The sequence below is a fragment of the Indicator indicator genome, chromosome 22, assembly GCF_027791375.1.
Source record: "Indicator indicator isolate 239-I01 chromosome 22, UM_Iind_1.1, whole genome shotgun sequence".
Taxonomy (NCBI): Eukaryota; Metazoa; Chordata; class Aves; order Piciformes; family Indicatoridae; genus Indicator; species Indicator indicator.
In genome coordinates, this window is record NC_072031.1 from 7,792,402 (window position 1) to 7,806,468 (window position 14,067).

At 41.6% G+C, this 14,067-nt stretch overlaps 1 protein-coding gene across 1 annotated transcript; it reads left to right on the forward strand.

Annotated features, from left to right (window-relative positions):
* The first annotated feature begins 4,168 nt into the window (after nucleotides 1-4,168).
* On the forward strand, nucleotides 4,169-13,656 carry NDE1 (nudE neurodevelopment protein 1). Its single transcript, XM_054390953.1, has 8 exons — nucleotides 4,169-4,282; nucleotides 5,240-5,393; nucleotides 8,922-9,070; nucleotides 9,354-9,490; nucleotides 10,471-10,650; nucleotides 11,427-11,518; nucleotides 12,456-12,592; nucleotides 13,546-13,656. The coding sequence occupies exons 1-8, from the start codon at nucleotides 4,197-4,199 to the stop codon at nucleotides 13,637-13,639; spliced, it is 1,029 nt and encodes a 342-aa protein (XP_054246928.1). The 5' UTR covers nucleotides 4,169-4,196; the 3' UTR covers nucleotides 13,640-13,656.
* Nucleotides 13,657-14,067: the final 411 nt, after the last annotated feature.

The window sequence follows — 14,067 nt, forward strand, 5'->3', positions numbered from 1 at the left end:
TGAGAAAGTAAGTAAAGGAAGGAGTAAAGCGGGGTTTTGCTTTGGTTTTCAATTAAGAAAAAAAGTCTAGTAGACGCTTCATTATCTATGCCATGGATAATTCAGTAGTGTTTATGATACCGTTCGGCTCTTTTTTTATTATAACATTAATTTCTCTGGCTCAAACCATAAGGCATTGCTACAAAGACAGACCAACATTGTTTGCCAAGCCAAAACGTTCTTTTAGGTTTTGGTTGGTGTGGTTTGTTTTGTTGTTGTTGCTTGCTTTTTAAAGTGTTTTGTATGCAGGGTTGTTTGGAGTCCTTTATTCTAGGACTGAAACAACCTAAGTGGAGGGCCTCGTGAATCTGGTGAACTCAGACTCTGGTTGCCAAAGGGAAGAAGTTCTTTCAATAATCCTGTGTGTCTTTTTTGTAGGTTTGGTTTTGTTTGTTTGGGGTTTTTTTCTGAAAAATTTTGTATTTGTGCTCTCGTTTGTATGAAATCGTTAACTGCAATATTTATGTTGAGGTATTTTTCTCTTTGCAGAAGAAGGTTCCCCACCCACAAGCACTTCCACTTCCTGTATGATGTAGAGGTTTCATAATGTCTGTGACCAGCACTTGTGGTGGTTGCAGGGAAGAAATCCGGCCAAATGTTTCTTCTGGCATGTGTGAAAACAAATAACGTGCAGCCAATGTGTGCCTATTATACACCATGACTTTCTCTCCTTGGTGTTTTTTTTGTTTTGTTTTTGTTTGTTTGTTTGTTTTTGGTTTTTTTGGTTGTTTTTTTTTTTGTCCACATTTGCCAGTGTTTAACAAAATATTGCTAAAACCTTCTTCACCCGCCTCACCCTCCCTTTTGTAATGAGCCTAAACAATGAAGAGTTCCTAATTGGTTTAATTAATTAGTCTCCAGGGATTTTTCCATGCTTTCTCCAAGCTGTTAAAAATCAAAGGAAGAAGATAGCAGGGGGAAAAACCAAAAGTCAAAATCTTACCTGTTCTACAAGCAGTTTAGAAAGATCTATATGAGGTTTTTTGGTGTTTTGTTGTTGTTGTTTGGGTTTGTTTTGTTTTTTTCCTCAGAAAAAAAAGCATTGCTACTTTGTCTAAAGTAGTAGTTTGGAATTTTTCAGTTTAAGTTTGCATCTTTAAGTTTGAAAATCCTCGTGAGCTATGATGTAGTACAGGAATGCAGGTAACTCAGTAGGTCTTCCTTTTGCGTTGCAGGCGAAGATGTGCCTGTGAAATGATCTCAGTCATGTTGACATGTCTGTGGATTAAGTACAGGTCTACAGTCCTTCCATATGTTTGTAGTTTAACAATCTTAAGTACTACTAAGTAATGGTAACCATGAAATGGTGTACTTTCAACGGATAACATCCTGAGTGGGTCCATAATCTCATCTTCACAAGGACATACTTGGAAATCGAAAGGGACAGAGTATTTATGCTTCTGTGAGTTATCAAGGTTCTGTGGAACTATTATAAATCATATGGTGTGGTTAAGGAAAGTTGTGTTGTTTTGTTTTGTTTTTTTTTTTATGTGACCAAAGCATCTTGAAAATGTAAATTAGTTTGTTCTTTTAGTCCTTCAAAAGTGCAGCATGAAAACACAATTGCAAGCCGGATAAGAGTATACTCAGGCTTGTGAGGCGAGTGGGAGCTGTCTGTCTTCTCTCCAAAGGGTTGTTTGAAAGCTTTTGGGAATACAGTTTCTTGCACTCCATCTTTATCTGACTTTTTTGTTGACTGAAGCCAGGTACAGGGTTTATTATAATATTGGTGTCAAAAGATTTCCTTTTTGGAGGCTTATGAAATAGATTTTTATTTGTGATGCAAAACCAGGCAGGATCTCTGGTATTTAACTACAGAACCTTCCTGTCAGTTGACTGCTGAGAAATAACCATCTAAAGCAAACTTTGTCTTGCTGTTCTCTAGAGTGATTTGACCACGTTAGTGGATGCTGGTCCTTCTTGATTCTTCATTGCACCTGTATCACTTCTTTGTGTGACCCTCTCTTCCTGTCACTCATCTGTAAAAGAGAACTTTTTTCTTCACAAGTTTGCTGCAAGGATTGTGTGTGTTACATACTGCCTTGAGCATAAGGGCATGCTTATTAACACCAAAGGCACTTTCAGTTTGCTTAAAAATAATAGATGTGCCATAAACTATACAAGGTCAAGAATGTTAATTATATTTGGTCATGATTTTTTTTTTTAATGGTCAAGGGTTCTAGTTGGAAAATCACTCCTCTTTACTTGCTCTCCTTTTCCTCTATTTCTCCTGTGGGCACTTCTCCAAATCCATACAAAGACCAGCAGCCTTGAGGGATCTTGCTAGAAGTGTGTCACTACATCACAGTGGTTTCATTTGTTAGAAGGAAGATATGTAGCATTGTCTAATTAACATTTTGCATCAAGAAACTGGATTATAAAAAATAAAGTGTAGTGATCTTTTCCCTTATCTGCCAGCTTCCCTTCCAAATAATAGCATAATTTTGAAGGGTGTTTAGCTGGTGCTGTGCAATGGGGTGTGTGGGCACAGCCCACTTAGCTGTGACAGATGCCTCCTCTTTGCTCAGTCTCCTGAAAGTCACCTAGACTGTGAAAAGTGCTTGTACTGTGCAGCTTCACTTAGGTATGTAAGAATTTGGCTTCAGATTGCCAGACTGCTCTGCGTACAAGATGGTGTTGTCTGTAGTAGAGGTAAGAATTACTCACTTTTCTCTCAGTAGAGTTACTAGATGGATGGCTGTTAATCCTGTTTAAACCAGGTGATTTTCTGGAGAGGAAAGTCTTGACACAAGTACTGAGTATTTTTCTCCATTGAGTTCGCTAGATGTGCAGTGGATACACATTTGCTACACAGAAGGTCCACTTCCCGGTCATGAATAAGAAGAGAAGATTGCAGGACTGATACCTAAATGGTCTTTGAAGGCTTTGGCTGTTTCTCCTCTTCCTAGTGGTAACCCTAAAGAAATAAAATGTTTTGCCCAATAGATCTGGAGCTGAAACTTGACAGAAGAACTGTTTCCTCAATTCAGTAATAATTTTTTCTGAATATTTCTGTTGTTTGAATTATTCACCTGTATGTTCTTGATCTATCTGTGTTTCTATTCAACTGATAATTTCTATGCAGAATCTTTGGCTCACTGGGATTGGACATGGTCAGGTTATCCAGTACATTAAGTTTCATGTTTCTCCATTGTCAAGACCAATTCATATAGCCTTCTATTTGTTAGTGACCTGTTTAGTAGAGTGCACCATGCTCATCAGAGGGCATTTACTTAATTGTGGTGCCTGGATACTTAAGTCTTCAAGAGGGAGTGACAAAACTGAGGTTCTTGAGTGGCTCTTTCATGTGTCATTCCCTTTTGGGTCTGTGTCCTGTGACTGAGTTTATGATGGCACAGGGACAGTTGGATGGTCTGGATAGTTCATGGGGTTTTTTTGCCATCTGCATACCTAGTCCAGCCAGGTGGTTTCCCACTAAAACCCCTGTGAAGCTTTTATACTCACTTTTCTTTTCTCCCATTGCTCTTTGAGTTATCCAGATATAATATGGCTTTTAGCCATAAATGGATTGCAATATTTTAGATTTAAAACTGGCTAGCTCTGTCTGTGTTAACCTAGGGAGAAATTTTTCATGTGTCCAGCATTTATGTCCTTGAAAAGATTAGGTGTTCCTGGAAATGGTAACACAGGAAATTTTCTAGAGTACTGTACCTGTGTCTCTTTGAAGTTTCTCTGTAATTTCATTTTAAGTGTCTTCAGAATTGTTGAAATCAACCTTAATTGCACTGTCTTTGGAGATGAAGCTGTGCCTGAGATATCTTCTGTCAGTTGTGTTCTGTGTGTGTTGGCACAGCTGCAGCTGAGGTCTGGTGCTCTGTGGTGCCTAGTCAGAGGGAAGGGAAGGTGCATGCTGCTGGGGTTTTAGCATAGACATGGAGCAGCTGTGAGAGAGCTGGGGAAAGGAACCTGATTTCTCCACAGGGATTCTTTAATGTTTATGGTATATCTGACAGAGCCCTGTCAAGGCTGATCTCTAGTTTGGTCTCCAGGTATCCAGTGATGTCCTGGGAGGAGAGGTGCACCTCTCTGCGGTGAGAAGTACTGAGGTAGTTCAGTGCAGTAGTTCTTATGCCTGATCCTTTAATTTTCCAGGGTTGAAAAAATGAGGGAAGCGTTTTAAAGTTTGAAGAGTCATCATGGAAGATTCAGAAGGACATCATTTCAGCTCAGTGGAAGACGAAGCCAGATACTGGAAAGAGATGGCAATGAAATACAAGCAGCAGTAAGGCAGTGGCTTCATTCTTTTCAAGTTGCTCAATAGAGTGCACAACACTGCAAAGTGGCTGAGCTATCTTGAGTGGTAGCAGTAGCAAGGTTTCTGCTGAACTACAACAGCCCAGAGTCCTTGATGCTTAGTTGAGCAGCGAATCTGTGCTGCTGTAGCACTGCCCTGGTTTGAATAGGACTGCATGTACTGAAATTGTCTCTGCCTGCATTTCTTGGCAGCCAGATCAACATCATTTACTGCAAAACCTTGTTGGAGGTGGAAGATTTGGGTCATTGCAGAAAGAGAAATGCTGCTGCTCACTCTTTTGTATCTCTTTGTAGATCAAGAATGGTTTGACAACATGTAGGTGGAGAAGGATTCATGGCTGTGAATGGACATCCTTTGCTCCTCCCTTTAGCTCAGTATATTGGTCTAAATGCAGTAAAGGGTGAAAAACTCGCAAACTGTTTAGATGCTGATATTAATGAGTCCTTCCTTAGATGTTCAGACCTTTTAGTGCAGTTTGCTTGACTTGCTGGAGGATTATTTCAAGAGAATTGTTTAAGAATATAAGAATAACTTTCCTTCCATTTTTTTCTTTTACTCACTTTTTATTGCTGATTGAAAATGGTCTTTTGTATTTCTGAGTAAATAATTGAATGACAGATTAAATGCAGATGGAGGTGGACAATATGCATGCTCAAGAGACTTCAGCACCTGTAGTGTGAAGGCAAACTTTGGCATTTCTCTGTTTGGGCTTTTTAAACTTTTCTATCAGTTTGCTGTGGGGTGGCTTACCGTGCTTGAGGGAGAAACATTTGCATATGGCCCTTTCTTCCAGTTGAATATGTATGTTGGAGAAGGACATAAAGCCACCTATGTTAAAGGCTGCATTTGTTTTTTACCTCGAGTATGATAGAGATTTTTTCTTTGTTCATTATTATGGACTCTATTGATGGAATTGCTTTCTAGTGCTGAGAACACACAGGAAGAATTGCATGAATTCCAAGAAGGGAGTCGAGAGTATGAAGCTGAACTGGAGACTCAGCTACAGCAAACGGAGTCCAGAAACAGAGACCTCCTGTCAGAAAACAATCGTCTGAGAATGGAGCTGGAGTCAGTCAAAGTAAGAGTGGGTGGCACATGCATGGTACATCCTAGTGCAAAGGGAAATGAAAGGGGCATATGCAGACTCAGTTTGCTCTGTGGGCAGTAACCTTCTGCATTACAAACGAACTGAACAGAAAACCGCACAAAAGCAGAGATACCAATCTGGTGTCAGCTTTCAGGATACCTGGGCAATGTTCCTGAACCCCTGTTTGCAGGCTGTGGTCATGTGTTGGGATGAAATTGAGATGGAAGAAAATTGTTTGCAGTGGAGAGAAAATGCGAGCATAGCTGTGTCGGTGTGAGCTGAAACCCCCCACCGACAATAACCAGGCTAGCCCAGTCTGGAAGCAAATGAAGGCTGTATTTACAAGCAGAGTCTACAATCTACGATGAAATGCAATGAATATGTACAAATATACAAAATTCACAACATTTACAAATATATACAATAAACAGAAAAAGCACAACCAATCTCCCTTTGCTTCCCCCCAAGGAGACCCTCCCAAAGGGGCCTCCCTCTCCCAGGAGCTTCTCCCTCAGACCCCCCTTGGACAGAAAGCAGAGTTAGTTAGAGCAGAAAGTTGTTGACTTAGCTGCCAAGGTCAGTGTGTTATCTTCAGCCAGAAGAGAAGAAGAAACAGCAGCCAGACAGCCCAGCAACTGCCCCTGCTGCAGAACGCAGAATGTGCAGAGTGTCCCACTTTGTTTTGGGTAATAGTTCTTAAACATTTCTATCTATCCAATGGAAGTGTTTAGAACAATCGTTATTTTGCTTTCTTACACCCAATAGTGACTTATTTATACTCTTTCACTTTCTATGTTCTGAACTTTGCAAGGAAAAATTAAAAAGAGTTTCAAACCATCACAATAGCAGAGCTGCTCCTTCCATCTACATAGTGCTTTTATTCATGCCTTGATGTCTGCGTTGTGTAGACATGGATGTGTAAACATTCCACTTGTGTTCTTTCATTACATAAGAAAACTCAGTAATTTAAAACTCTTTTTCTACCTAGCTGTGTCTTTATCTGGTATCATAAACTGGGAAGCAGCAGCCAGTGGATAACGCACAGAACTGAGAGGCGTAGAACACTTGGTTTCATTACTGAATTTATCTGTACTTTGGGAAGAAGCATTCTGTGGAACAAACTAAGAATCAGCTGAAAAGCATTGACTTCCACAATTATAAAGCATAGGGGATATGAATTTAATTGAGATGGAACTTCTGCCCAGAGAGAAATTATCTAAGGTATGAAGAGTGATGAGTCTACCTCATTTCACTCTCATTAAGATGCTGCTAGTCCCCCTGGTTGGTGCTAGTTGGCAGGTTTAGGAAATGCTGGTAAGTTTTCTTAAATTTGGGAAGAAATGGTCACTGAAATTGGCATGCTTTTAAAAAACTTGATCTCGTTGACTTTTACTGAAGTGAAGTATAGTCACCCAAGAAACATGACGCTGTATTTTTGTAGGACTAGGACTAGGCCAATATTTGTGGAAGCAGAGATTAATTTAATTACACTTCTTCTACTCAACTGGATGCAATAATGAGCTAATGGGAGTGAAGATATTCATGCAAGTGATTAATCACTGAATGAATCCAGGTCTGCAATGCCTCTTGTCTAAACTCTTGTCCAAATTACCATCTGAAGGAAATACTCTTCCATTGCAGGCAGGTGTCCTGTCCCTTTAACACCAACACAATGATCCCCCACCATTTTGATAACACAATCTCTGAGGCTTGTGTGAGCTCTGCCTGTTGTAAGGAGTGTTGTTCTACTCTTCCATGTAGCCACATAAATTCCTGGAAGCTGGTGGGTTTCGGGAGAAGGCATAAGTTTGACTAAACCTGCAGTTCGTTTAATTGAGAGTGTGTATTTTCTTTTTCTAGAGGAGCTAGGATGAGAGGAGGGCCCAACCAGCTGAAGGGGTTAAGAATGAAAATGATGAGAAATAACACAGAACCACAAAAAGTGGAGGGTACAGACATTTTAGAAAATCTAAAATTATTCTTCACACTAGATAACTTTATTAAAACATTCTGCTTGAACCTTTTAACAATTGGCTATTCATGCAGCCTGAAAACTGCAGTGACAGCCTGCAGTGAAGGAACAGAGACTCCATTGATGGCTAGATCAGCTGATACTTGATTACAATTGGCTAAAAACAAAGACTCAAACCTTGCAGTTCTGATCTTTTATCTGAATTAATTCAAGAGCAAAGTATTAAGCTTGTGAAGCTATCGAGCATCCATGTTAACTGAGCCCATCAAGGGTTGGTGTCTGCATCTAGGTCAACACTAGTGAACTTTGGCAGGCCCACACAGCTTGTGACTTTGAGCTTACCAGCCTAGTGTGTGTGCTTGCTCTCCCTGCAGAAACCAGAATTCACACTACCTAAAAATAAATGGAGGTAGTGCTCTGGAAGGTTTGTTTAGAGTCCTGAAAAGCCTGCTGAAAGTAATCTGCCTCTTGGAGTTTGTGTGCCCTTATATTCAGCATATAACCATGTGCCAGAGATCCGCAATCCTAGCAGTGTCACCACACTGGAATCAAATAAGAATTCTTTAATTCAGAATGGGGATCTCTTTCCCTCCTCCTTGTCTATGCATTTCATGTGCTAAAACAGCTGTCTTCAAATTGTCAGTCATTCTAAACTGCACACTGTGGTTTTCAAATTCCAGTGTGTGGATTTGTTCTTGGTAACTCCAAGTGTTGTACTTAAATTCCGTGTGGCAAAAACACTTCAGGAGTGGTACTTAGAGCAATGTTGGAGCTTCAAGAAAGTCCCTGGCATGTTGAAGTGATCTGATGGTAAGGTGGGGGAGTGTACGTCACTGCAGTAGACATTAAGCTGTGAAGCTTCCCCTGTCACATGATGTGGGGTGATTTGTGCAGATAGCAGCAACAGCAGGAGGGAGCTAGTTGATAGAGGAATGAAGCTTCCATCCCTACCTGTGCCTCTCTTAAATGTGCCTTTGTGTACATGCTGTAAAAGGAGACAGTTTGGTTTAGGTTCACATCCAAAGCATGTTACGCAATTGCACCTGAAACATCTTAGGATCTGAACCTGCATTGGACTAAAAACCACAGGGGCAGTAGAGAATCCTACTGGTTTAACAGTATGCAACAGTGTCACACTTGGATCTATTTTTTTTTCCTCACTGATATTTATGCTCCTATGTGCTGCTTGACTTAGTAGAGTTGAAAATAAATGGCTTCTGTTGCATCCTGCTTTGTGTGTTGCTAAAGCTCTGTGGGCTCAAAAATTATGTGAAGTCTTGGAGAGTAAGGAATGGCCCTGTGCTGTGGAGGTCAGGAACTGTTACCCAGCACTCTTGTTTGATAAGAAGTGATAGGAAGAGCTCTCATCTGCTGGCAGCCTAGAAGTATGTAAGCAATTGGCTGCTTTGGCATTTTGCCATATGTAAGATGATGGTTTTCAAAAAAACTTCACAGCGTCCTCCTCTGCTGTTTGGAGGTACTCAGACAGTGCCTCAGAATGTGCATTGCTAAGTCCCTGATGTACTGTTTGATTTGCTTTTGATTAGGAAAAGATTGAAATGGAGCATTCAGAAAGATACAGGCAAATCTCTGCACTGGAAGATGACTTGGCACAGACAAAAGCTATTAAAGATCAACTTCAGAAATATATTCGGGAACTCGAGCAAGCAAATGATGACTTGGAAAGAGCAAAAAGGTGACCTGCCTCCTCTAGTTTCTTTCTTCACCTCTATTCTGTCCTGTGAACTTCTTGTCACTGCACTGTTTGTGATGCTGTGCTTGATTGAGATGAAGATGGGAAATGTGCTGATTTTCTTTCCTTTCTGCTCCTTCCACTGCACTTGTTTGTATCTTACAAGCCAAAATAAAATAATAAAATGAAGCCAAGCGAATATGCAACATTATCCTTTCTCTGGTGAGAGGAGTTCCTCTATGTACCTAAAGGGTCTGGTGGTGGTATCTTGTGCACTCCTTTTCAGAGCCACTATAATGTCTCTGGAAGATTTTGAGCAGCGTTTGAACCAGGCTATTGAAAGAAACGCTTTTCTGGAGAGTGAGCTGGATGAGAAAGAGAACCTTCTGGAGTCTGTGCAACGCCTGAAAGATGAAGCTAGAGGTTAGTCAAAAATTATTCCTCTTTGCCTTGCTTCCCTCCTGGTTTATCATTGTTCAGGTCTCTCCATATATCTTAGAGCTTGGCTTTTAAGCTTGCATTTTTAAAATCTGCTATCTGAAACACAGAAGTAAATGAGGAACCTTCAAGACTGTTCCCTTTGAACAGTCCTTGTTCCAGAGCAGCTCACAGAATGCTTCAAGGCCTTGGATTAAGAAGAGCCAGTCTGTATGAGGCATGTGCTGGTCTGGCTTCCTGTAACCATGAAGGTCAGTTTTAATAACCATTAGCTTCATTGCTTCCTGCCCTGTGAAAAGTGGAGTCAGTGTGATGCTAATGGAGCAGTGAAACTGGAAGGCTGTGACTGACTTCTAGTTACCTTTGAGCAGCCTCATGTGCTGGCTTTTTGATAGCTGTCAGTAAGGCTGGGTGAGAAAGGAAAGCATCTTCTATTTTCAGGTCTGCTCAGATTCTGTGTCCTTGAGTGGTTTCCACAAGCTAGAGCCAGGCTGTAGGACCAAAGTACTCTGTTCCTTGGCTAGATAATGATGTGGTTTCCACCTGGCATAAGCTCAGGTTTCCTTCATGTGGAAAGCAGAGTAGAAGAGTGAAGGGTACAAAGGGAGAATCTCAACCTGGCATTCAGCTGGAACGTCACCAAAGTGCTTAAGCTCAGTCTTGATGGCTTCCTACATTTGGAAAGGAGTTAATTCCCTGCCTCAAAGGGAGCCTTGTGTGAGGGTATGAAAATTAAAGCCAGATAATAATGACCAAACTAATTACTGTAAGAACATCTTGAGCCAATCCTAGGAAAGCCTTTATTGGTCATCCACATTTTGGACATATGCCTGGAGTGATCTTCCTAAGGATAAGTGACTTCACCTCCACAAGAGGGAACAGTCTTTTGACCAAAACATTCTTACCTGTTTTGATCTTGGTGCATACATACTCCATAGGCTTGCTTTGTGTTGCTTGCTTCATAGATCTACGACAAGAGCTTGCAGTGCAGCAGAAGCAGGAGAAACCCAAAACACCGATGCGAGCTGCCCTGGAAACAGAAAGAACAGACACTGCAGTTCAAGCATCCTTATCTGTGCCTGCAACTCCCTCAGTGCACTGGGCACCCAACATCAACCGACACACTCCTATGACACTTAGGAGAGGTGACTGACAGAAAACCAGTGCAGACATACTATTCAATGGGTCTTGTTTTCATTATAGTTTCTGAAAGGAGGAGGAATGAGCAGAAGGGAACAGAGTTGATTAACTCTGAAACAATCAACTGTGATTCATAGGCTGTTCTTCTCCCTTGAACTATCAGTAGTAGTACTAATTGTGATGGATAAGGTGAGCTGTTGGGAGTGTACTGTTAGTTGACAAGGCTCCCAGAGATGATAGGCTAAATTAGTGGAGGGATTTAGACTTTTGTGTGTAACTGTTCGTGTGTATGTATGAAATGCAGTGAGTTGTGCTGTTGTATTTCTATGACATGATAGCTCTGAGCACTGACAGAGCTTGACTGTTGGCTTCAGTATGCTCAACCTACAAATATGCGTTTTGTGTGGAGGACATGAATGCTTCTGTAAAAGTGGGAACATGTGGAGATCTGCAGTAAAATAAGAGATGATGTTCCTCTCTGAGACCATGTTCCTGTGGTCACACTGCAGCAACAGAGATGGGGAGTAGGCTGGATACCCAAGCCACAGCACATCTGGAGACTTGATCTTATGACAGTGTAACTTGAGCTGTCTTGGGGAGACAGTGTTTCGTATTCCTCATGGATATAAAAGATCCAGAGATGATACAAAAAAGATGAATATTGGTTCCCTGTCAGCCTCTCTTCTGACTTCCAGTGGCAAAGCTTTTTTTTCATTTTGTGGTTGTTTGTTTGTTTGTTTTTTCAGTGAGTGATATATCTTCCTTCTAATCTGCCCTGCAGGTCTTGAGGACAGTTACAGTGCCACTCCTCTCACACCTGCTGCAAGAATATCTGCACTTAACATCGTGGGAGACTTGCTGCGAAAAGTGGGAGTAAGTGATTGCCTGCTAGCCAATGGCTCTAGGAAGGGTAGAGCTGTCTGAAACTGCAGCCAGCACTGTTTGAGGTGCTGCTCAGGGGAGACTGGAAAGAGTATCTTGAGCCCAGGTTAGCTAAGCACAGTTTTGAAATTTGGTCTGGACTTTGTATTTCTGACCAACTGCCAAATGAAGGTGGACCCTGCTCTGCTTCCTCTACAAATTTCTGAAAGTGTTTTTGCAGAAAGAATAAACCACCACAAGTAAATCGGGAAAGGATCTGCTCCTGTGGACAGTGAAGAGGAAAGCAGACTGATGCTTGATTTCTAGAGGGCTTCTGATAAAGTTTGCCTTAAGAGTCCAGTTGTCTTTGGAGCAAGGCCTAATATCACGTTAGGCAGTAGTTTGATATTTAAAGCAGTGCCAATGCTGAAAAGCTATCCTGTGACTTCCCTCTCTTTTCTCCCTTGCTGCCCCAGTGCTGTGTTGGCACAAGCAACACAGGTAGAGCGATCGAGAATGGGAGTGTGTGGGAGAGAACAGGTTATCTATGACTTGGATCCCTCAGGTGTACTACATAACATTTACACTCTGCTATGTGGCTAGGGGAACAAATATTGCAGGTGAACATTTATTTGTCTGAAGTGATGCCTGTCAGAAAGATGTCAAAATCTCCCTGAGTAAGCTGAAAATACGTTTCTGCTGAGGAACAGCATCAATTCCTTAAACTCCCATACAGAAAATGGGATTCAGCTGTAGAGAGCTGATTGCCTTAATGTCTGCAAAAATTCAGAGCTCATGTGGCACTGGGGTCTAGCAGGTTCCTCTACTAGACAATTCACTTTAGAAGGGAAAAAATCCAAGCAGTCTTAATGCCATACTGGTGTGCCACAGTGCTATCTCATGAAAGAGAAGTGCTGTCTGACACTTCCCTCACCTGTGTTTACATTAGGCTTTGGAATCCAAACTTGCATCTTGCCGAAACTTTGTGTATGACCAGTCTCCAAACAGAGCCACCGTGTCCATGTGCATGAACAGAGATGTCCTTGAAACACACCTGAGCCCTCACCAGCCTCTGTGTGATACAGGGTGAGTGCTGGTCTCTGCTCTTGTGTCTTAGTGACAGTGGTTAGAACTTGATGCCTGGTACTGTTCTACTTAGTATTAAATCAAGTTTTAAAAACCACAAATTCAAAGTAAATGTAATAGTAAATGTGTTTTATTTTAAACCCAGTGTTTAAATGGAGCAAAGTACAACAGAGAAGTTCTTGCTAATTTACTCATTTTCTTGTACAAGGAACATTACAGCACATAGGGTCTTCCCTTATTGCAGTTAAGATGATTAGTTATGGGAGAACTGGAAAAAAAAGGCAAATAAAGGGCTCCCTCAATCTGAGTGCTTGACTGTTGCTAGTTGTATTTCCAAGGAGCAGCTGACAGGAAGTTACCTGACTCAGCTTATAAATTTGTCTGAACACTTGAACAAATTGCCTCTTTTTAAACAAAGAAAAATCAGCAAGGCCATTGCAGATTGCAGTTCAGTGTCAGCTTAAACCCTGCCAATCCTGTACTGCACATTTTTCAGATTCTCTGCAATGTAAGTGCTTATGGTACAGTTTGTCACAAGCTTAATTACTCAGCTAGAGCCTTGTGCTGGGAATACTGGTTTGTCCTGTATCCCGTGCCCAAAGCTGTGTGGAGGGACTGCTATCCCAGCCTGGGGAGAAAGCTCATGAAAGCTCTTACAAGAAACCCTCAAGGGCATACCTTTACATATTCATGCAGCTGATTATACATCTGCTGCTGTAATGCTGGAGCTGCAATTCCAACACCTGTACAAGATAGCTTCTTGCTACTCAGAGGGAAGCAGAGCCCTGTGTTTCAGTGGAAGCTCAGCTCAGTTAGGTAACGGGCTCAGGTGGTGCTCAGAATGCTGTTCTTTCATCTGTTGAGCTCTCAAGTTGAGTGGTGTACTCTGGAAGTGACCACTTAACCTGAAGATGGTGACGCTGAGCACAAAATGTTCTGGTTTGTGTTTGCAGGTTAGTGAAACGCCTGGAGTTTGGAACACGGCCTTCAAATGTTCCAGGACCAATGAGCCATCCCTCACAAAGTGTTGTCAAGATGCTGCTATGAAAAGCCTGACTGGCTTTGGGAAAGTTAAAAAAAGAAATGTATATTTTACACTTCAGTTTTTAAGGGAATTATCACTGGGCAATCGGGCAGCAGTTTCAGGGTAGGTGAGAGCTGAATAAGAAACTGCAGCTGGCAATGGCCTGCTGTGTCCTTGCCTCTTCTGGCCTCTTAGGCAGTTTCTGTGAGCAGTGTGATAAATCAATGCTGTCTAGCAGTGCAGGATTTAGAACTGCTTCCTACATCAGTTGCTCTAAGTAAGTCACTTTCAAAGAGCTCTCTTGACACTGCCAGTAAAGCCATTGTCCCTCTTCCTGCAATAGAGACAGCATTCCCTGTTGTAGCTACTGAGTTCGGCTTTTGGTGTTCGTACAGCACCGTGCTGTTATAGCTTAAGTTCTGGTTGTGCCGGCTTTCTGTCATAGATGTTG

Bases quoted from the DNA above. Each gene is read 5' to 3' on its own strand.
- NDE1 (XM_054390953.1), top strand. From the start codon at position 4,197: ATGGAAGATTCAGAAGGACATCATTTCAGCTCAGTGGAAGACGAAGCC. The intron at 5,394-8,921 runs GTAAGAGTGGGT...GCTTTTGATTAG, and splicing joins TGGAGCTGGAGTCAGTCAAA to GAAAAGATTGAAATGGAGCA. The intron at 12,593-13,545 runs GTGAGTGCTGGT...TTGTGTTTGCAG, and splicing joins CAGCCTCTGTGTGATACAGG to GTTAGTGAAACGCCTGGAGT.